This window comes from Leucoraja erinacea, chromosome 12, assembly GCF_028641065.1.
Source record: "Leucoraja erinacea ecotype New England chromosome 12, Leri_hhj_1, whole genome shotgun sequence".
Taxonomy (NCBI): domain Eukaryota; kingdom Metazoa; phylum Chordata; class Chondrichthyes; order Rajiformes; family Rajidae; genus Leucoraja; species Leucoraja erinaceus.
In genome coordinates this window covers 46,096,162-46,120,053 of record NC_073388.1, presented here as the reverse complement: position 1 = coordinate 46,120,053, position 23,892 = coordinate 46,096,162, and the positions used below count along the sequence as shown (strand labels likewise).

Sequence of the window (23,892 nt, the reverse complement as noted above, 5' to 3'; positions counted from 1 at the left end):
TACCTGCCTTCTCTCCATACCCTCTGATCCCCTTAGCCACAAGGGCCACATTAAACTCCCTCTTAAATATAGCCAATGAACTGGCCTCGACTACCCTCTGTGGCAGAGAGTTCCAGAGATTCACCACTCTCTGTGTGAAAAAAAAAGTATCTACTTTCGGTATGAAGAAGGGTTCCGACCCGAACGTCACTTACTCCATTTCTTCGAGAGATACTGCCTGAGCCGCTGAGTTACTCCAGCAGGTGGATACAGGTGAAGGCGCAGATGGGTGGAGCAAGTGACCAAGGCTGGAGGTGAAGAGGAGACAAAGGGGTGTCAAGTTAAAGAAAGGAGTGAAATGCAAAGCCAGAAGGTGTGTGGGGGGGGGGGGGGGGGGGGGGGGGTTGAGTGTAAGGGGGGAAGATGTGAAATCAGAGGGAAATATTGTACGGCTATGGGAGATGAGTGCACAGAGGAGGGGAGTGGAGCAGAGTGACTGGGGAGGTGGAGATGGTGGGGGTGAGGGCAGTGGATGAGGCAAGTCTCTGCATCTCCATGTACCTAGGGTTCCTGATACCCAGTACTGTTCATGCATCCTGGCTAACCCGTGGTCACACAATACACACGGGGACACAACAAAGTGTTTTATTGGCATATGCTCTGCAGTTGAGATTACATTCTCTGCTTATGTTTATAGAGCCAGAATAGGATATATTATATTGGATGCCTTGCTAACGAATCCTGCATTTTCAAAGATTTGCTTACAAACATCCCCAGGTCTCCTTGTTTTTGAGTCTCCTTTTAAATGGAGACAATTACCATACACTGGCAGATCATTGTCCTATGAGCTGCTGAAGCTGTTTAAGGTCCTGAACGCCTAATTTTACGAATACATTTGAATTTAAAAAAAAGTTTATAATCCTTTTGTAAAATTAAAAATTCCCAAAATTGTGAAAGTCTAGTTTTTAAACTCTTAGCAGGTGCCAGTACAGTATTCTGATGCATTCCGCCACAAATAATACCATTCACGCTGCCTCGGCAAGGCCGCCAGCATAATCAAGGACGAGTCTCACCCCCCCTCTTCTCCCCTCTCCCATCACACAAGAGGTTGAGAAGTGCGGAAACGCACACCTCCAGATTCAGGAAGTTTTGTCCCAGCTTTTATCAGGCAACTGAACCATCCTATCACCAATCAGAGAGTGGTCCTGACCTACTATCTACCGCATTGGAGACCCTCGGACTATCCTTATTCGGATTTTACTGGACTTTATCTTGCTCTAAACGTTATTCCCTTGATCCTGTATCTGTACACTGTTGCCGGCGTGATTGTAATCATGTATAGTCTTTTGGCTGTTTGGACAGCACGCTAGATAAAAGCTTTTCACTGTACCTCGGTATAAGCGACAATAATAAACTGGACTCTAAACTCTGTAATGCACTGACAATATTAAACCAAAAACTAATAACCAGTAACTCAGCGCAGGATGTTGACATGTTTCTCCCCCCACCCCACCGCATCTCAGTCGAGATGCCACTTGTTGCCAGAGATGGTCAGGGGATCAGTTCATCAGGGATGTCCACCATCCACACATCCTTGTGTCCTTTGGCTGGTATTGGTTCCCGCAGCCACCTTGGATTGGACAAGTTGGTGAGATACTTCTGTTCCAGCCCGCGCAGAATAGCTCTTTTCTCCAGCTCCTTCACTTCCTCCGGGTCTGCACCACTGGGGCATTGCCAGGTATCGCCAACATCAACTAATCCTGGAGCATAAACACACATAGTTGAATGTTGATTTCTCCAACTACATTCCCTCCCTCTCCATCCCTCCCCCGCCCAAGTTGCACCAGCTTCTCGTTCACACCCAACAAGCAGCTAACAATGGCCTGTTTCCTGTATCATCGTTACTTTTTTTGCATATCTTTCATTCATCATTCTATATCTCTCTACATCATCGTCTATGTCTCTCGTTTCCCTTTCCCGTGACGTTGAGTCTGAAGAAGGGTCTCGACCCGAAACGTCACCCATTCCTTCTCTCCGGAGATGCTGCCTGTCCCGCTGAGTTACTCTAGCTTTTTGTGTCTATCTTCGGTTAAACCAGCATCTGCAGTTCCTTCCTACACATATAAGAGTTATGAATGATGCTCTGCACAATAGCAAAGGCAGTCTTTCCTGTTCATCACTCTACAGAACCAGTGAGTTGCCACGAAATCTAGACGCAAGGAACTGTAGATGCTGGTTTTCAAAATCAGACGCAAAGTTTTCTGGAGTAACTCAGCGGGTCAGACAGCATCTCTGGAGGATGTGTATAGGAGAAGTTTCAGGTCGAGACCCTCTTCAGACTGATTATATGGAAGGGAGAAAGTTGGGGCCGGGACATAGCCAGGCAAATGATAGGTGGATACAGGCGTGAGATATGTGAGATATGGAGAGAAAATGCACAAATATCTAAGTCAATGCTCTCTTGACTTTGCTCTGCAACGCGGAGAGAGACTGCACTGCTGGAGGTATTGTCTCTCACTGAAAGAGGATCCTATCTATTTGTGGACAACATGGATAAGGCACTGTTTCAGGTCAAGACCTTTCTTCAGACCAAACGCAAAGGTGTGGGGTGCAATTTAATACATTGAAATCAATGGAGTGAAGGTCAAGCCAAAGTGCTGGAGTAACTCCGCAGGTCAGGAAGTATCTCTGGAGCACAAGGATAGGCACCGTTCAGGTTCAGAACCAACCCCAAAGGTCACCTATCCATGTACTCCAGAGACACTGCCTGAACCGCAGAGTTACTCCAGCACTTTTGTATCTTGGTTTGTACACCAGCATCTGCAGTTCCTTGTTTGTACTCCTGCCTGTTTCTCTCGGGCTGTGATAAATGATGTCCTGCTGGGTCCCAATGGTCAGGTTCACTGGCTTTACCTGCTGTGATTTGAATGACGTTTTCAAAATGTTTTTATGTATAAGAATGAGATAGCATCTTGACTTGTTTACAGAAAACCCTGGTTGTATTTGGTACTGGAACAACTGAGTCAATTACGTAGGCTTTTAGAATACAGATAATCCTCCAACATTTTCGCCACCTCCAACGGGATCGCACCACTGGCCACATCTTCCCATCTCCTCCCCTTTCTGCTTTCTGCAGAGACCGTAACCTCCTTGGTCAATTCGTCCCTTCCCACCCAAACCACCCCCTCCCCGGGTACTTTCCCTTGCAACCGCAGGAAATGCTACACTTGTCGCTTTACCTCCCCCCTTGACTCCATCCAAAGACCTAATCACTTTCCAGGTGAGGCAGAGGTTCACCTGTACCTATCTACAACCTCATCTATTGCATCCGCTGCTCTAGGTGTCAGCTGCGCTACATTGGTGAGACCAAGCGTAGGCTTGGCGATCGCTTCGCCCAACACCTCCGCTCAGTTCACAATAACCAACCTGATCTCCCGGTGGCTCAGCACTTCAACTCCCCCTCCCATTCCGAATCTGACCTTTCTGTCCTGGGCCTCCTCCATGGCCAGAGTGAGGACCACCGTAAATTGGAGGAGCAGCACCTCATATTTTGCTTGGGTCGTTTACATCCCAGCGGTATGAACATTGACTTCTCCAATTTCAGGTAGTCCCTGCTTTCTCCCTCTTTCCCCTCCCCTTCCCAGCTCTCCCACAGCCCTCTGTCTCCACCTCTTCCTTTCTTCTTCCCGCCCCCACCACCCCCACATCAGTCTGAAGAAGGGTCTCGACCCGAAACGTCGCCTATTCCTTCGCTCCATAGATGCTGCCTCACCTGCTGGAGTTTCTCCAGCATTTCTGTCTACCTTAGGTTTATTAGATTGGTCTTTTTACTTTTGATGTCATTTATTTACATTTAAAACTCAATTGTGAAGAGGTGCCCTTTATCTCAGTGAACATTGAACCAGATAACTGGGCCAATATCCTATTGCTGTTTATTGGAGTTTGGGCAGCACATCCTACAATAAATAATGATTGTAAAATGTTTGCCGATAATCTAAGATATCACACAAGGTAATTCAAACATCAAATTTAATAAAATAAAAACATATGAGACCATAGATAGGGTAGACAGTTAAAACCTTTTGTCCCCCAGGAAGGAAGTATCAAATACTAGAGGACATAGTTTAGTTTAGAGATACAGCGCCAACACAGGCTGTTCGGCCCACTGAATCCGTGCTGACCAGCGATCCCCGTACACTAGTACTATCCTGCCCACACACTAGGGACAATTTACAATTTTTATCGAAGCCAATTAACCTACAAACCTGTAAGTCTTTGGAATATGGGAGGTAACCGGGGCACCCAGAAAAAACCCACGCGTTCACAGGGAGAACGTACAAACTCCGTACAGACAGCACCCGTAGTCGAACCGAGCTCCCTGGCGATGTAAAGGGCCTGTCCCACGAGCATGCGACTCCATGCGGCAAGCGCGACCTAACGTGGTCGCTTGAGCCGTACGGCCTCGCGGGACCGGTCCCACTTCGATCGCCAGAGCCGTATGGAGTTGTGCGGCGCTGGTCCTGACATCGCGTTGGGCTCCGAAAAACTGACCGTGTTCAAAAATTCTGCGCGGCAACGGCCTGCCGGCCCGCAGCCGCCTCGACGCCGTACGCACCTCCTCGACGGGGGCGTGCGCATTTCGACGCGTCAAAGTCTTGACGCCGTACGTCACGCGCGAACTTCCCGCGGACTTCGCTCGAACTTCACGTCATTCACTCGATCTCCACGCGGCCCCCGCTTCCGTTTGGTCATGCTCGCCGCATGCAGGTCGCTTGCTCGTGGGATCGGCCCTTTAGGCAGCAACTCTATCTCTGCACCACCGTGCTGCCGCTAAATAGCTTTAAGGTAAGAGGGGCAAAGTTTAAAGGAGATGTGTGGGGACAGTTTCTTCCGGTCCCTGGTCTGTTTTAAACCTGAAAATGGTTGAACTACTCAGTAGACAAAGCAGCATCTGTGGAGAGGGAAACAGAATCATCGGTTCAGGTTGATGCCCTGTCTTCAGGACAGGGAAAAGTGAGAATTTAAACAAGTTTAAATGTGGAGGGAGAGGAAGGAGAGGCACAGAAGACCTAATGGGAGGTCTGCCATAGAACGGAGATCAGGAGAAGCTAAATGACGTGCGGGTGTAGTGACGGCAAAACTGGCTGAAGGCCACTGAATAGCAGAGGCTATGTCTGAGGAAGGTATGAATAAGATGGATGGATTACATCTGAAATATCAGAAGGGAAGAATAACTGAATGCTGAAAAATTAGATAAAAAGCTGAAACTATTAGTGCGGCACGGTGGCGCAGCAGTAGAGTTGCTTGCAGCGCCGGAGACCCGGGTTCAGTCCTGGCTGCAGGTGCCGTCTGTGCAGAGTTTGTACGTTCTCCCCATGACCGCGTGGCTTTTATCCGAGATCTTCGGTTTCCTCCCACACTCCAAAGACGTCCAGGCTTGTAGGTTAATTGGTTACATATAAATGTAAATTGTCCCCAGTGTGTGCAGGATAGTGTTAATGTGCGGGGATCGCTGGGCAGTGAGGACTCGGTGTGCCGAAAGGCCGGTCGGTTTCCGTGCTGTATCTCTAAACTAAACTGAAATTTGTGGATATATTGTGTAAGAAAGAACTGCAGATGCTAGTTTAAACCGAAGATAGACACAATAAGCTGGAGTAGTAACTCAGCGGGATTCGTTGTTGAGTCCAGAACATTGCATCATTCACAATCAGAGTTTGGAGAACTGTCCCTTGCACCAACCTTAAGATAATTCCTTCTTATTATCTACTCTTTAGCACCTGTGTGTGAAAATTGGTAGTTGCATCTTCAATGGCAAAACTACTTTTTGTGACAAAATGATTTGCGATGTCTTACAGTTGTGAAAGGTGCTACACTGTATAAATGCCAAGCTTTCTCTTCAACCGCTGACAAATCATATATGAATGGTAACTGCAGATCATGAAGTAAAAATAACTGACAACATGAGAAGCAGTTGAGAAAATGAGCAAATGACAGCGGTTGTTAAATTGTATTGAAACTTTGATCGTACTTATCAACTCACAGCAGTATGTCATAGAGTAATGGAGTCATACAGCCTGGAAACAGGCCCTTTGGCCTAACTTGCCCCACCGACCAACATGTCCCATCTGCACTAGTCTCACCTGCCTGCGTTTGGCCCTTATCCCTCAAAACCGGCACAGTGGCTTGGCGGTAAACTTGCTGCCTCACAGCACCGGAGTCACGGGTTCAATCCTGACCACGGGTGCTGTCTGTGCGGAGTTTGTACGTTCTCCCTGCGACCTGCGTGGGGTTTCCCTGCCCGCTCTGGTTTCCTCCCACACTCCAAAGACGTACAGGTTTGTAGGTTAATTGGCTTCGGTAACATTGTGAATTGTCCCTAGTGTGTATAGGATACTGCTAGTGTGCTGGGATCGCTGGTTGGCGCGGACTCGGTGGGCCAAAGGGCTTGTTTCTATGCTGTACCTCTGAACTGAACTAAACCTGTCCTATCCATATATCTGTCCACATGTTTCTGAAATAATGTGATCGTACCAGACTCAACTACCTCCTCCGGCAGCTCGTTCCATACACCCATCACCTTTTGTGTGAAAAAGTTGCCCCTCCGGTCCCTATCTTTCCCCCTCACCTTTAAACCCATGTCCTCTGGTTCTTGATTCCCCTATTCTGGGCAAGAGACTCTGTGCGTTTACCTGATCTATTCCTCTCATGATTTTGTACACCTCTATAAGATCACCCCTCATCCTCCTGTGGTGACGTCTCACTTTAATTGAAGCCACAGGCTGCTTGGTGTTTTTGTTGAGTGATACAACTGGTTTGTGTGTACTTCTGTACCATCTCCTTGGACCTTGGCCAGGGGGCCAGTGCAAAAGATTACTAAGAGCCCATTTGAGACTCCTACATAATTCCTGGGTTTTTAAATGTGTCTCAAATAAATACTAAAAATGACTCAAACAAAAAACAAACTTCTGGAGGAACTCTGCGGGTCAAGCAGTGTCTCTGGGGGAAGAGAAGTTTAGACTCCCCGAAACGTTGTCTGTCCATCTCTCTCTCTTCACAGCTGCTGCCTGGTTCATTGAGTTCCTCCAGCAGTTTGTTTTTTTTGCTCAAGATTTTCGATAGCACATGGATCTGTGGGGAACAGAGGAATATGGATCTTGAGCAGGCAGATGAGATTAGTCTATCTTGACATCATGATCAGCGCAGACATTGTGGACCAAAGGGCCTGTTCTGGTGATGTTCTGTCCTATCTTCTATTCTGGTATCTATGCAACACGGAAACAGGCCCTTCAGCCCAACTCGTCCATGCGAAGCAAGATGCCCCGTCTAAGCTATTTCCCTCTGAACCTTTCCGATCCATGTATCTGTCCAAGTGGCTTAAATGCTGTTATAGTACCTGTCTCGACTACCTTCTCTGGCAGCTTGTTCCATATACGGGGGGCATCAGAGGTTATGGGGAGAAGGCAGGAGAATGGGGTCAGGACGGAGAGATAGATCAGCCATGATAGAATGGCAGAGCAGACTTGATGGGCCAAATGGTCTAATTCTGCTCCCATCACATGAACTTATACCCCCCACCATCTAAGTGAAAATTTAGCTTTTAAATCTTTCCCCTCTCACCTTAAACCGGTCCTGCGATACTTGATTCCTCTCCGCTGGGTAACAGGTAGTGCATTCACCACATCTATTTCCCTCATGATTTTGTACACCTCTATAAGATCAACCCTCATCCTCCTGCACTCCAGGGAATAGAGTCGCAGCCTGCCCAACCTCTCCGCTCAGGTCCTCGAGTCCTGGCAACATCCTCGTCTCTTGTGGCTAGAATTAAAAATGAACCCCCTTCCTTACCGACAATTGCTCCTCTGCCGAACCGCTCCCCCTCCTGCACCAACGCCTGTATCTGGTGCGGGGTCATCCCCACTGTGTGAGTGAGGATGTCTTTCCAATCCGAGCCTTCCCAGTCCTTGTAAGCGACGTGGATAGCCAGGGTGCAGTGGTGCAGCTCTGCCAGCAGAGGCCTCCAGCGAGTCTCCACCGTCTTCACGCTGTTGAGGATGAGACCAGCGTAGGGCTGGCGGAAGGAGAGACAGCCCACCCTCATTGGAGCCCGTTAACCCCTCCCCTCCCAGAACAAGGGGGTGGCTGGAACAAACCTACTTCCGATCCGAGTCTGCAAACAAAGAGATATGGAATTTAGTTTAGATCAGCGATACAACATGGAATCAGGCCCTTCTGCCCACCAAGTCCACACTGACCAGCGATCACCCGTTCACACTAGTTCCATGTTATCCCACTTTCTCATCCACTACCGACACACTAGGGGCAATTTTACAGAGGGCCACTTAACCTACAAACCTGCACTTCATAGGGATGTGGGAGGAAACCGGAGCACCCGGAGGTAACCCACGCAGTCACAGGGAGAACGTGCAAACTCCACACAGACAGTGCCCGAGGTATGGGTGGAACCTGGGGCTCTGGTGCTGTTAGGCAGCAACTCTACCACCTGCTCCACGACTAATGCCTGTTGATACATTTTTGAAATCTCAAATAGGGAGAGGGCACGTGCAATAAATGGTAGGGTGTGAAGGAATATTGATGTCCAAGCTCATAGTTCACTGAAAGTGGCAACGTTGGTAGGGTAGTGAAGAAGGCTAATGACATGTGTAGGAAGGAACTGCAGATGCTGGTTTAAACCAAAGCCAGACACAAAAGGCTGGTGTAATTCAGCGGGACAGGCAGCATCTGTGGAGAGAAGTAATGGGTGATGTTTCATGTCGAGACCCATGTTCAGTCTGTACATGGATAGGACAGGTTCAGTCTGAAGAAGGGTCTGAAAAGCATCGCCCATTCCTTCTCTCCAGAGATGCTGCCTGTCCCGCTGAGTTACTCCAGCTTTTTGTGTCTATCTAAGGCTTATGACATTGCTTGTGTTCATCAGTCGGTGAATAGAATATAAAAATTGGGATGTAAAGGGCCTGTCCCACTTGGGCGTTATTTACGTGACACGCAGGTGGCGCACGAAGATTCCTGGGGCGCCGCGCACGACCACGGGTCACTGCCTACGTGACCACGCACCATGCGCACGTAATGCACGCCACGCGCGCAACACGTACGTCTTGCCGCGTAAATGATGTCGCATAAATGACATGCAAATGACGCCCAAGTTGGACAGGCCCTTTATGTTGCTATGTTACAAAACATTGGTTGGATTGCACTTGGAAAATTGTGTGCAGTTCCGATCACATTTTGTAAGGACGTATTTGTGTTGTAGGCAGTATCGAGGAGATTCACGAGGATGTTTAGTTTATTATCGTCACGTGTACTGAGGTACAGTGACAAGCTTGTGTCTGCATGCTTTCCAGTTAGAGAAAAGACTATACATGAATACAATCAAACCGTCCATACTGCACAGTGTACAACATTCAGTGCAAGATATAATATTGAAGTCCTGTAAAGAAAGATAGTTCCGTCTCCAATGAGGTAGATGGGAGGTCAGGATCACTCCCAAGCAAAGAAAAGCACAGCAATAACCATACACTTCAAATCCATAAAGTTTAACACACTTGCAGCATTGCCCACTATTGCCTGAATACAATTACGATTAAATCACATTCATAATACAATAAGAAAAGGATTTAATACAGTTTTGCAGCTGTAAAATGCTCACCCGCTACACAAGAAGGGGGGATCTTGGTGAAACACCATGTGCAGTCCACAAATACATTAAGACCATTGACAACAGGAATGTAAAGTGAAAAATAAAAATCTTTAGAGTAGTTCCTGGCTGCTCTTTCTCAAGGTACACGGGTTTGGGTGCACAGAGACCTGCTCTGAACAGCAGAACCTCAGTCCAACGCTGCACTGAACATTAATACACAATCTATACTCTCTCTCCCTCTCCCTCCCTCCCTTGCTCTCTCCCTCCCTTGCTCTCTCCCTCCCTCTCTCTTTCTTTCCGTCTCTCTCTCTCTCTCCCTCCCTCCTCTCTCTCTCTCTCTCTCTCTCTCCCTCCCTCTCTCCCTCTCTCTCTCTCTCTCTTTCCCTTTCCCTCTCTCGCTCTTTATTTTCCCTCTCTCTCACTCTCCCCCACACACACACTTAGCACAACTGCAGCCTGTAAACTTGAACAGGAAGTACCAGCCCAAATGAATCCAACATGCTAACATCAATGGTTTGACCTTCACAGGCTAAACCAATCAAGAACATGAATGTTCCTAGATTAGTGTCAAGTAAAACAATGTTTAGGCCACTGGTCCCCTCCTCTCTGCTGCCCCATGCCTGAATAATTGGTCTGCTTTTGATCTGGGCAGGTCTCGAGAATTTAAAAACAGCAGATGTAACACAGGAATATTGAAGACTGCACCCTGAGGAAGTTGAGCAATTATCCTGATATCAATGGCATTTCAAGTCAAAAGTGTTTTATTGCCATAATGTCACGACATGGAAGAATGAAATTCTTACTTGCAGCAGCACAACATATATGTAAACATAAAATTCTCTAAAACCCCAAATAAGCAACAACAAAAAGATCAGTATACATTGAAAAACAGACAAACAGACAATAGTAGTGCAAAGTAAAAAAATAATGTCCCAAGTCTATTAGTTTATAGTTTTTATTTAAGTCTATACATTTGGTGCCGAACACGCATGTCTTTTATTTTGGAATATGGGAGGAAACCGGAGCACCCAGAGAAAACCCACGTGGTCACAGGGAGAACGTACAAACTCCGTACAGACAGCACCTGTAGTCAGGATCGAACCCGGGTCTCTGGGACAGCTGCGCCACCGTGCCGCCCCTATCTCTAGAGATTACTGACACCACTGCCTATCATGATCCATGCAGGGAACACTGTTCTATAATTTCATCTCGTTGGATCTCTGTCTTTCAAGTCTCAACACCTCATACTTAACCTACTTAATATGAAACTACCACCCTTTAGTTTAGTTTAGAGATATAGCGCGGAAACAGGCTATTCAGCTCACCGAGTCCGTTCTGACCAGCGATCCCTGCTCATTAACACTCTCCTACACACACAAGGGAAAATTTATAATTATAGAAAGCCAATTAATCTACAAACCTTTGGATGGTGGGAGGAAACCGGATAACTCGGAGTAAACCCACGCGAGTCACGGGGAGAACGTACAAACTCTGTACAGACAGAGTAGAGTAATCGGGATCGAACCCAGGTCTCTGGCGCTGAACGTGATGTAAGGCAGCAACTCTACCGCTGCGCCACCATGCCGGCCTTTAATCAAAGACAATACACTATCGATTAACAGCTAAGTCAGTCCACATGGTACATTTACAAGGTATTCTTATACTGATACACAGTACAATCATGAGGTGAGCAAGTGAGAGGGAGGGAATCTCTAGACTGTTGCCATTAATTTAATCCTCTTCTGCTGCCAATCCCCTATTTAGACATTGCCTGGAACTGCAGGTAGCGGCAGTTCTACTGGCAGGGTCAATGACTGAGGGGAACTTGGAAAGGAAAAGGCATGGGCTGTTATTTTTCAGACGAACTGGAACTTTGGTAATTGGGTTAAAGTGGGAAATTTGGACATGGAAAGTGCAAATAGAATTCAATCCAGTTGCAATGAAAAGATGGAAGGTAGACATAAAATGCTGAAGTAACTCAGCGGGACAGGCAGCATCTCTGGAGAGAAGGAATGGGTGATATTTTGGGTCGAGACCCTTCTTCAGACTCAAGATGAATCTCAACCTGAAACGTCACCCTTTCCTTCTCTCCAGAGATGCTGCCTGGCCCGCTGAGTTACTCCAGCATTTTGTGTCTATTTTCGATTTAAACCAGCATCTGCAGTTCTTTCCTACTAATGAAAAGATGGATATGGGCTCCAGTCTGGGGATAGTGCGGTGGCAAGAATACCGATCCGTGCACCCTGGATGGGTGGTGTTGGATAAAATACCTAAAATTGATCATGAACGGGCCACGTCATAAAAGGAGCAGTGCACAATGTCAGCCGTAATTGAAGGATATACAAGGAACTGCATGTGCTGGAATCTTGAGCAAAAAGTGTTGGAGTAACTCATCGGGCCAGGCAGAAAATGCTTTGTTTTGTATACAACACGGTACAATCATAAATCAGACTTCACCTAGGCAGTACACAAGTGTTGCCACATTTTGGCGTTGACAAAGTTACGCAGAGGTTGTTCACTCAACAGTCCCATGTACTGCCTGCGGCCACACATAGCACTGTACCCCCCCACCCCCCCTTTGTTCTCGGAGGCCCACCCCCCTGCCAGTTGCCCGGGCCATCTTCGGAGTTCAGGGCGGGGGACCCGTGGCCTGCTGGAGGGCTTGGTGCTGCTTGCCAGGCCAACTCCTGGATGTTGACAGGACTCGAGGACCTGAACTACAGGGAGAGGCTGAACGGGCTGGGACTCTATTACTTAGAGCGCAGGAGGATGAGGGGGGAGATCTTATAGAGGTGTAAAAAATCATGAGAAGAAAAGATTGGGTAGATGCATAGAGTTGTAGGTTCATCGACCAGTGTGAATTACACCTACCGGCGAGGCGTGGTAGAGTCTGGAGATGGGAATATGGAGAGAATAAAAGCGGAATTAGTTAAATAGACGTTTGATTATCAGTGTGGACTTAATGGGCTGAAGGGCTTGTTCCTGTGTTGGATGGCTTTGTGACAAAGGTTAGTATTACCGCTGTGTATGTGTGTGTCTTCGTGTGCGTGTGTGCGTGTGTGTGCGATTGTGTGTGCGTTTGGCTGTGTGTATGCGTGTGTCTTTGTGTGCGTGTGTGCGTGTGTGTGCGATTGTGTGTGCGTTTGTCTGTGTGTATGCGTGTGTCTTTGTGTGTGTGTGTGCCTGTGTGCGATTGCGTGTGCGTTTGGCTGTGTCTACAGTTGTGGCTCAGTGCCTTTGAGACAGGCCTCCATGGATCTGTCCTCCTCCAGAGATGGAGGAGGAGGGGGGAGATAGCAACAGAAATTATTGGAACACTTGGCAGGTCAGTCAGCATCTGTGGAGGGAGAAACAGAGTTATTTTATTAGTTTAGTTTACTGTGACGTGTACCGAGGTTGTGTGCAATACAGTCAGCGGAAAGACTATACATGATTACAATTGAGCCGTCCACAGTTTACAGATACATGATACAGGGAATAACGTGTAGTGCAAGACAAAGTCCAGTAAAGTCCGAATAAAGGTATTCCGAAGGTCTCCAATGAGGACGATGGGAGGTCAGGAATACTCTCTAGTTAGTGATAGGATGGTTCCGTTGATAAACAGCTGTGAAGAAACTGTCCCGGAATCTGGAGGTGTGCGTTTTCACACTTCTGACCCTCATGGCTGATGGGAGAGTTTATCTTTCACCAGCTACACAGGGGTTTAGGAAGAAACTAGATAAGTGCTTGTTTTTCTAGCATAATCAAACTTTCTTGTCGGCCTGGAAGTCCTTTATTAGAAGTTGTGTCGTTTGTCGGCAGAGGTAAAGGGCCTGTCCCACTTTTATAACCTAATTCACGACCACTTTCACTCGTGGACATTTTTCATCATGTTGAAAAAACGCCCCGACCTACTTGATGCCACGAGTCCCTACGACTGGCATCACGGCCTGCTACGACCGACCTACGACCTCGTGACGACCATGCTGCGAGTATGAGTCAAGGGCAGACTCGGCAGAGGTCGTGAATTAGGTGGTGAAAGTGGGACAGGCCCTTAAGTTTATAACGTCAGCCCACATGGAGAAATGGGAAGTGAGGCATCGCACTGCATTTATATAATTATCCATTTTCGGTTTGAAGGGAGTTGGTGGGAAATATGATATGATTGCAAAGTAAAATAGTGACGATTTATTTGCACCGGGCTCAGCTGCTTGTCTCATCCATTTTGCAACTCCTTAAGCTTTCCCGATGAGAAATTGCTCTGCTTGCGTAGTTGTGTGTTGAGGAGGTGTGGAGAAGTCCCCCTCTGCGCTCTGTAAGGCTGCTGAGCCAGTGATATCCTAACACCTGCACCGTGCAATATGTCGCAGGTTTTAGAACTGTGATTCCCTGTGCACATGTACTCATGCAGAAATGGGTTGTTGGAAAACTGGCCTCCCCTTCTTGCAGATTCAGCTGGTTGGGCAAAGATACACACAAAGTGCTGGAGCAACTCAGCGGGTCAGGCAGCATCTCTGGAGAAATGGAACAGATAAAGTTTTAGGTCGAAGCCCTCCTTCGGTCCAAAGAAGGTTCAGTCTGAAGAAGGGTCTCGACCCAAAACGCCATCTATTCGTTTCCTTCGATTGTTCTCCAGAGATGCTGTCCCGCTGAGTTACCCCAGCACTTTATGTCTATCTTTGGTGTAAACCAGCATCTGCAGTTCCTTCCTACACTGCTGGTTGGACAAGTTTGCCTTCGAGCTGTGATGGGGGGGCTAGACACAATACACCAATGACCGATGGTCCCATTGAAGGTCAGCACCTGTCTTCACCTCTCCCAGCAATGTTTACCCTCTGGTAAGAAGAGCAGAGGGTGCTTGCTCTAACGTAGAAACAAAGAACTGCAGATTCTGGTTTGCATCAAAGATAGACAAGTCAAGTCAAGTTTATTCGTCACATACACATACGAGATGTGCAGTGAAATGAAAAAGTGCTGGAGTAATTGCAGTCTGAGGAAGGGTCCCGACCCGAAACGTCACCCATCCTTTTTCTCCAGAGATGCTGCCTGACCCGCTGCGATACTCCAGCGCTTTGTCTCAATCTTCTCTCTTGCGTTAGACAGTATGGACTGCGGGACCCTTTAAACTGCACAGGCATTGCCTGGTAAGGTTGTGTCATTCACAAAATGAATGGTCGGGCAACAGTTTCCCAAAGTAACTTTAGTTGCCGGCAACTCCCCGAACTGGTTTTGATATCGTTATAAACATGCTCAGCAGACCCTGTGAGTTAACTTGCTGCATGTTCAGAGGATTGCGAAAGCAGTTAGTTTAGTTTAATTTAGTTCGAGAAGCAAGTCAAGAATGTTTTGTTGTCAAATGTCCCAAAAAGAACAATGAAATTCTTACATGCAGCTGCACAATGGAACATTTTAAAGATAAACGTGGAAACAGGCCATTCCGCCCCCGACCCGTACACTAGTTCTGCCCAACACACTAGGGACAATTTACAGAAACCAATTAACGTACAGATCTGTAGGAAAGAACTGCAGATGCTGGTTTAAATCGAAGGTAGACACTAAATGCTGGAGTAACTCAGCAGGACAAGCAGCGTCTCCGGAGAGAAGGAATGGGTGACTTTTCGGGTCGAGGTCACCCATTCCTCTCTCCGGAGATGCTGCCCGTCCCGCTGAGATACTTCAACCCACAAATCTGCACGTCTTCGGAGTTTGGGAGGAAACCGGAGAACCCGGAGAAAACCCACACCGTCACAAGGAGAACGTACAAACTTCCCACCGGCAGCAGCTGTAGTCAGAATCGAACCCGGGTCTCTGAAGCTGTTTGGCAGCAACTCTACTGCTGTGCCACCGTGCCACCCAGTGTGACACTTCTTTAAGTGTGCTGCACAGGCATGAAATTAATGTTAGGTTTTGAGGAAATGTTGTACCTCATGAGATAATAATGTTTATGGTCTTCAACTGTCTGGGACTCTAAAGCCCAGGGCATAGTTGTGGGGTGTATGGTAAAGCCCCTGTCCCACTTAGGAGACCTAAACAGCAACCTCTGTGTCCTCTCTGAAGAAGGGTTTCGGCCCGAAACGTTGCCTATTTCCTTCGCTCCATAGATGCTGCTGCACCCGCTGAGTTTCTCCAGCTTTTTTGTGAACCTCTGTGACCTTGCCCGCCACCCAAGGTTTCCATGAGGTCACCGGAGGTGTTGGTCACTCTCCCTAATGGTCAAAAATGGTTTCCACGTGGTCAAGGATTCATCTAGGTTGCTGGTACTTTTTCATCATGATTAAAACCGGCCTCAACTGAAAATAGGTTGCCATTTTAAAAATCGATCATTTTTTAGTCGCAGGTCTAGTCGAATCCGGTTTTACTTCATAGTTGATGAAGGTTTTCAACATATGTGTGGGAGGTGGTAGGAGGTTGCTGATCACTTCGACCTTGATTTTTTTTTTGGTGGCGGGCAAGGTCACCAAAGGTTGCTGTTTAGGTCTCCTAAGTGGGACATGGGCTTAAGGCTTCTGTGCTGTGGCAGGGTTCCTACATATGCCTGGCTTGAACTAATTGCTGGGTGATTTCCATCTTCAGGGGGAGAAACAAGAGGATCTCCCCTGAATTCTTCTGCACTCTCTCATTGCTAGTCCTGCCTTCGCAAGATTGCAGGACAGGGTATGTCGTAGGTATTAGCAGTAGTTTAGTTTTAATTTACGTTCAATTTAGAGATACAGCGCAGAAACAGGCCTTTCGGCCCACCAAGTCCAGGCCGACCACCGATCACTCCCGTACTCCGGCACTATCCTACAAACTCGGGCCAATTTACAATGTTACCAAAGCCAATCAATCTACAAACCTGTATGTCCTTGGAGTGTAGGAGGAAACCAGACCACCTGGAGAAAACCCACGCGGTCATAGGGAGAACATACAAACTCTGTGCAGACAGCACCCGTAGTCAGGATTGAACCTGGGTCCCTGGCGCTGTAAGGCAGCAACTCTACCCGTTAAGCCACTGTGCTGCCCCTTGTAGGACATAAGAAGCTGCTTAAATGTAATTTTTAGGGTATCTCGACACGAGGAAGTGTTTAAACATGCTGGTCTATTGATACATAGGAACATCGTGCTGCACAGTGGTGCAACTGGTAGAGCTGCTACCTCACAGTGCCAGAGACCCTGGTTCGATTCTGGCCCCTGGCGCTGTTTGTGTGGAGTTTGCACAATTCACCCTGTGACAGCGTGGGCTTTCTCTGGATGTTCTGGCTATCGCCCGCATCCCAAATATGTGTGGGTTTGTAGGGTCTCGACCCTGAAACATCATATATTCCTTCTCTCCAGAGATGCTGCCGGTCCCGCTGAGCTTTTTGTGTTGATCCTGGGTTTGTAGGTTAACTGGGCCTCTGTAAATTCCTGCCCTTCTTGTTGGTTACCCAGCCTGCAATACCGGTGGGTACCAGCGGGCGGTGGTACTGAGAACAATCACATCCTGAAGCCCAAGGGTCCCACCATCAGGCAGCTATCGGCACTGAACCTGTTTGTACAGCAGAATTAGGAGACCGTTTTTGTTGTGCGCCAACGTATTCAGTGTGTTGCATCTTCACCAACGGGGAGCTTACTGTTACGCTTCATTCCCGAGGCAGTCATCTGCTGCAGAGGCCAATGATACAGTGGTTGCCATGGCAGAGTCGGTTTGGGATCAGTCACTAGATCTGCTGAGGCGTAAAGTTTCAGTGCTGTTTTCATATTGCTGACCCAGTAACGTCTTGTGTCACTAATTATCCATTGTGCTCCTTGCACTTGCGGATGTGCTAATGCCCCTTTAAATATAGCCCCCTCTCATTAAATCAGCACCCAGAAACAAAATGTGCCCAAGATAACCGTGGCACAAAAGCTGAGATCCAGCACCAGGACTCTGCCTATAGAAATAGCAACAGAGGTCTGGTCATTTTATAAACATGAACTGATGGCGTGGCATATTAATTATATTTTTAAAAAAAAACACAACAGGAACAGTGAGAGGCTCTTCAGCTCATGCAGTTTGCTCTGTCGTTTGGCCTCACACACAGAACCGGGCAGGGAGAGGACACTTCAGCCTCCCTCCCTTTTATCCTTGTTACATGTTGCCCTTGTTACTGGCCTTCCTCCTGAATCAGGAACCTGCCATCTTTTAATGTTCCGATCGAGTCTGGCCCACCACCTCGCTCCACCAGGTGGCAGTCTATTCCACAACGTGTCAGAGGGTGAAGAGGCTCCCTCTGAGACATTGTTTAATCCAGCAGATCTCAAGGTTGTTTTGGGGCATCGTGTCAACGTGCGAGGGATTGTCAGGGCGCCCCTCATCTCAACCTCTTTACTCTGCACTCATTCTATCCAGGTCACGGCTGCTATTCATGCACCCAGCCCCTCTCCACAGAGTTACTGACCTCAGGTACAACAGTAGAACACAGGCACCATTCGGCCCACTTGTAAAATCTTTCTAATCAATCCCATTCCTTTGATTCCCCCCCCCCCCAAGTGCCTTGCAATCTAGTTAGTTTAGAGATACAGCACGGAAACTGGCCCTTCAGCCCACTGAGTCCACGCCAACCAGCGATCACCCCTGTACACCAGCACTATCCTACACACTAGGGCCAATTTACAATTTTTACCAAAGCCAATTAACCTACAAACCTATATGTCTTTGGAGTGTGGGAGGAAACTGGAGCACCCGGAGAAAACCCACGTGGTCGCGGGGAGAACGTACAAACTCTGTACAGAGAGCACCTGTAGTCAGGATTGAACCTTTGGTTTCTGGCACTGTAAGGCAGCAACTATACCGCTGCGCCACCGTGGCGCGATCAAGAACAGGGAGAGGTGACATGTTGGGTGGGGGTCTTCTGAACCTGAAGGCCCTGTCCCACTTTCCCGAGTTATTCACAAACTCTCCCTAGTTTTTCCCCTTGATTCAAACTCGGAGAATTACGGTAATAGCCGTTCGTAGGTACTCGGGGCTATTTTTTTTTACTCGTGGCCATTTTCCAACATGTTGCCCGTGTTCTGATTTCCCGAGTTCCTACGGCTGGCATTACGAGCCGCTACGAAACATCTACGGACTCCTACGGGCTCGCTACCGACATTACCCGTCATTCCCCGAGTTCGAATCAAGGGGAAAACTCAGGAGAGTTCGTGAGCAACTCGGGAAAGTGGGACAGGGCCTTGAGGAAGGGTCCTGATCTGAAATGTTACCTCCACACATTGAGGACGGGTTAGACTTGCCTGACTGTTGGAACCTCGCTCCCCGCGTCTCACCAGTGAACAATCCTATCTGACATCTGACATGGTCTCCTAATCTGAGGAAAGACATTCTTGCCATAGAGGGAGTACAGAGAAGGTTCACCAGACTGATTCCTGGCATGTCAGGACTTTCATATAAAGAAAGACTGGATAGACTCGGCTTGTACTCGCTAGAATTTAGAAAATTGAGGGGGGATCTTATAGAAACTTACAAAATTCTTAAGGGCTTGGACAGGCTAGATGCAGGAAGATTGTTCCCGATGTTGGGGAAGTCCAGAACTAGGGGCCACAGTTTAAGGATAAGGGGGAAATCTTTTAGGACCGAGATGAGGAAACCATTTTTCACACAGAGAGTGGTGAATCTCTGGAATTCTCTGCCACAGAAGGTAGTTGAGGCCAGTTCATTGGCTATTTTTAAGAGGGAGTTAGATGTGGCCCTTGTGGCTAAAGGGATCAGGGGGTATGGAGTGAAGGCAGGTATAGGATACTGAGTTGGATGATCAGCCATGATCATATTGAATGGCGGTGCAGGCTCGAAGGGCCGAATGGCCTACTGCTGCACCTATTTTCTATGTTTCTATGTTTCTATCTGTAGGTATCAGCAGTGAAGGTAAGACATGAACACAGCCTGTCACACAGAGCAGTATTCACTGTATTCACAACGGCTTGGTGAGATCCAGCTTTCGTCTTATCGAATCGGCCATCTGCCATGTACCTTACCCAATTTTCCTTTTGATTGCTTTTAGTTTTATGATTTTATCAGAACATGTTTATGTGCTCAGACGAGTGATTCAGATCTAACAGTTTCGAGATATTTCAACCCCCACTATAAGCAGCTGAGGAATTTAACCTCAGTTAAAGAGACGAATGTGGAATTAAGTATTGGTACTGTTAATGGTGATCCTTGAAGGATGATTGCAAAAGCTATTTACTGTAGCTCAGCCCTTCAGTGAAGAGAATCGTCCATGTTTGACCTCTACACGATCCGGGACCCACAGCCAAATGTCTGACTCTTCACTGACTTGTGAACTGACCTGTAAAGCCACACAGTTCAAGGGGCAATTAAATTCTGGCCTTCAGAGTAATGTCCCACACAGATTAAACGCAGTCACTCCACTATTTTCCCAATCATGAGCTTGGTCTGGCAAGACGTGTTGGATTTCCTGGTTGCCAACCATTTTAACTCTCTTTTCCATTGCCCTGCCGTGGGGCTCCTCCATTGCCAGAGTAAGGCCACATGCAAACTGGAGGAACAGCACCTCATATTCCGCTGGAGTAACTTATAACCCAGCAGTATGAACATTGAATTGTCCAATTTTTAGTAACACCCCCCCCCTACCCTCCCTCTTTCCTGTGTCCATCTACCCCGGTTCACACCCATTAAGGGCCTGTCCCACTTGGGTGACATAATCCGCGAGTTCTGGCGAGTTTGCCCTCGACTCATACTCGCAGCATGGTCGACACGAGGTCGTAGGAGGTCTTCGTAACTCTCCTTCATGCTCGAGAGTGGTCGCCACGTACTCGTGGCCTCAGCTAGGTCGTGGCGTATTTTTTCAATATGTTAAAAAATGAGTAAAAAAAGGTCGCCATGGGAAAAATCGATACTTTTTTTACGCGTAGGTTTAGTCGTAGTAGGTCGTAGTAGGTCGCCATGTTAGTCGTAAGTAATCTAGGGTAGTCAAAGGTAATCGTAGGTAGTCTTCAACATAGTCGAAGGGAGGTCGAAGGAGAACGTCTGCATTCTCCACTATTCGGTGTCCAATTTTCCCAAAGTTAGTCGTAGCTAGTCGAAGCTGGTCTTCAACATAGTCGAAGGAGGTCTTCAACATGTCATTTTTTTCTAACTCGGCAAATAGGTCGCCCAAGTGGGACAGCCCCTTTATCTCTCCCCTTGTCCCACCCTGTCACCTTCCACCTATATCCCTCCCTCTGACTTTACATCTCACTTCGTTCCTCTCCTTAATGGACAACAATTTGTCTCCTTCTCATCTCTAGCCTTTGTCCAGCCACATGCCGCACAAACCCCCATCTCCTAGGCTCACCTATCACCTACCAGGCTTTGTGTCTGGCCTCACCTCTCTTTTCCAGCTTTCTCCCACCTCCTCTTACAATCAGTCTGAAGAAAGAGTCCTGACCCTGACCCTGAAAAGTCGCCTATTCATTCTCTCCACCGATGCTGCCTGATCCACAGAGTTACTCCAGCACTTTGAGTTTTGCTCAAGATTCCAGCATCTGCAGTTCATTGTACTCCAGTGTTACTTGCTTTCCACTATTGGGAAGATAGGTCTACCTGCACGCGTTTGGAGTGTGGGAGGAAACCGGAGCACCCGGAGAAAACTCACACAGGCCACACGCACAAACTCCATGCAGACAGCACCCGTGGTCAGGATCGAACCCAGGTCACTGGCGCTGTAAGGCAGCGACTCTACCGCTGTGCCACTGTGCTACCCCATCTGATCTTATGATCTTGTAAATGCAGTAAGAAATGGATTGTAAACTAAAGCTAAACATTTAGTTTCAGATTTGACTTCAGAGTCACGTGAATGACTACGTGAAGAACCCCGCCAGGACGCATGCGTGTCACATCGCTACACGCATTGCGAAACAGTCAGGCGGGGTGGAACGACGTTCCCCCGCAGCGGCAGTTTAAAAGCCGGAACCTGCAGGTAAGAGTTACTCTGCGGTCTTTTTGTGTTTCCCATACTGATTTACAGGTGTGGAGCATGGACAAGTCGAAGAAAACAACGAGGGCTGCGACAAAGCTGGTGGGGGTGGACCGCGGAGTGGCAGGCAGCCAGCAGCGGCCAGCGGCACTTGAATCAGATGAGTCCGACTTTGAGCAGCCGCGAGCGGCCAGCAGCCGTGAGCGCTGGAGCCGGATGGAGCGGTGTGTGGAGCATTTGCTCCAACGTGACAGGCTCCGGGAGATGGAGTCTAGTCACTGTGGGCACTATGTAAAACCCACAGCAGCACCACTTGTAGGGCTGCACAATGCATCTCCCTCATCAGAGGGGAGTATTGGGGGTCAGTTCTGGGCTGATCCGGAAGAGGGGTTTGCAGAAGAGAAATCAAGTGTGCAGGGGTTGCAGGAACGTGAAAATCTACTGGACATGGTGTCCAACTTCATACAGCCAGACCAGACTGGCCAAAACCTGGAACAAAAACTAGCTGCCAGTATAGATTATATGTCCTTTAACCAGCTACAGGAACAGGCTGTATTGGATACCACGGCAAGACACTTGGCACCGGGTAACTGTATATCCCTGAATGTTCCTGTTGTAAATAATTGCATATGGAAACATATCGGAGTAGGAGTTAGAGGCATGGATGTCAAACTCCAAAAGGTATTAAAGCTCCTAACAGCGGGGATAACAGCTTTCACCCACACAGTGGATGAGAAGGACATGTCGCAGGACCAGCAGGATGCACTGGCGCTGCTTTGCAACACACAATATGAAATAAACAGCATCAGGAAGAGTGCCATCCGACCTACTTTAAACCCGAAATTCGCGGGTCTGTGCAAACCTGGAAACGTAAAACCACCAATTCTACTATTTGGAGGTAACCTATCGAAGCAAGTCAAGGAGCTCGATGAGGAGGCAAAAACCCTGGGGCTCATAAAAGGGACTTCATCAAAAACCCACTACGGCCATAGACAGCACCCTTACGCACCCACCAGTAGAACAAGACTAACTGGTGAAAGCTCGAAGGTCCGGTACACCGAACATGAGTCTTTTTTAGGCCATGGCCCAGGCCGGCCTTCTTGGAAGATACGCGGACCTCCAACATCAACCAAACCACAAACCCAGACACCGGCGCCTCAACATCAACGAAGGATTTACAAAAAGAAGTAAACCTGCCACTGGTAACTATGGAGGTAGGTGGGTCTGGTTCCCTACAAATTGCAGGGAGCATGGAGGTTGAGGGGAGATTACACTCCTTTCTGGATGTATGGAGTATGTTAACTACCGACACTTATATTTTAAGCAGTATCCAGGGATATACTATAGAATTTATACACAAATACAGCCCTCCAGTTCAGCATGTACCGAACCGAATGTTCGTACTTTCCGGTAAAGAGAAATCGGAAGCGCAAGCTGAACTAGAGCGGCTTTACGCAAAAGGGGTAATTGAAAAAACCCAACACGAACCGCTAGAATTCGTGTTCAATATCTTTACCAAAAACAAAAAAGATGGTGGTTGTCGCATCATCATAGATCTGACCAAATTGAATACATTTGTACAATATATTCATTTTAAAATGGAAACCTTTGTTACTGCAAAACAATTGATTTCCAAAGGTTACTTCATGGCTAGCATCGATTTAAAAGATGTTTACTATTCAGTGCCTATACGAGGTGACCACAGATGTTACTTAAAATTCAACTGGATGGGACAACTTGGCAGTATAGAGCGCTGCCAAATGGGTTAACATCAGCCCCCAGGCTGTTCACAAAAATTTTGAAACCAGCCCTAGTCTTTCTACGGAAACGAAAACACACGGTCATGGCATATCTAGATGACATACTTATTGTGGGCAAAACTTTGGAATTGGCCAAACAAACTGTAACAGCCACAAAACAGTTATTTAAAAAACTGGGGTTTATTATCCATCCAGTTAAATCTAAATTAACGCCTTCCACTACTATGGACTATTTGGGGTTCACCATTGACTCAGTTCACATGTCGGTGATTTTGCCAAAGGGAAAGGCTATAGAATTAATAGAGGCTTGCAATAACCTCATTGACATCAGTAAACCGTCCATCAGATTGGTAGCAAAATTATTTGGCAAAATGGTGGCTGCTTTTCCAACCACACAATTTGGACCTCTACATTACCAAAACTTACAGAGAGCAAAAATACGAGCACTCAAAATTAATGCTGGTCATTTTGACAGACCAATGAAGCTACCAATCAAAGCTATAATGGAACTAAAATGGTGGATAGATAACATTCGGCTTTGTTTCAATCCAATCATTATCAGCAACCCTTCTATGGTGCTACAAACTGATGCCAGTGCACTTGGTTG

General features: G+C 47.5%; 1 protein-coding gene across 1 annotated transcript; it reads right to left on the bottom strand.

Moving 5' to 3' along the window:
- Positions 1 to 608: 608 nt before the first annotated feature.
- Positions 609 to 9,899, bottom strand: zgc:110222 (uncharacterized protein LOC550336 homolog). The gene is made up of 3 exons (XM_055644039.1): positions 9,644 to 9,899; positions 7,825 to 8,146; positions 609 to 1,739 (listed from the first exon to the last, which is right to left on the bottom strand). The coding sequence occupies exons 2-3, from the start codon at positions 8,075 to 8,077 to the stop codon at positions 1,531 to 1,533; spliced, it is 462 nt and encodes a 153-aa protein (XP_055500014.1). The 5' UTR covers positions 8,078 to 8,146; positions 9,644 to 9,899; the 3' UTR covers positions 609 to 1,530.
- Positions 9,900 to 23,892: the final 13,993 nt, after the last annotated feature.

Excerpts from the sequence above, each read along its gene's own strand:
- zgc:110222 (XM_055644039.1), bottom strand. The coding sequence starts at position 8,077 with ATGAGGGTGGGCTGTCTCTCCTTCCGCCAGCCCTACGCTGGTCTCATC. Across the intron at positions 1,740-7,824 it reads CGGCAGAGGAGCAATTGTCG|GATTAGTTGATGTTGGCGAT; the intron begins GTAAGGAAGGGG and ends TTTATGCTCCAG.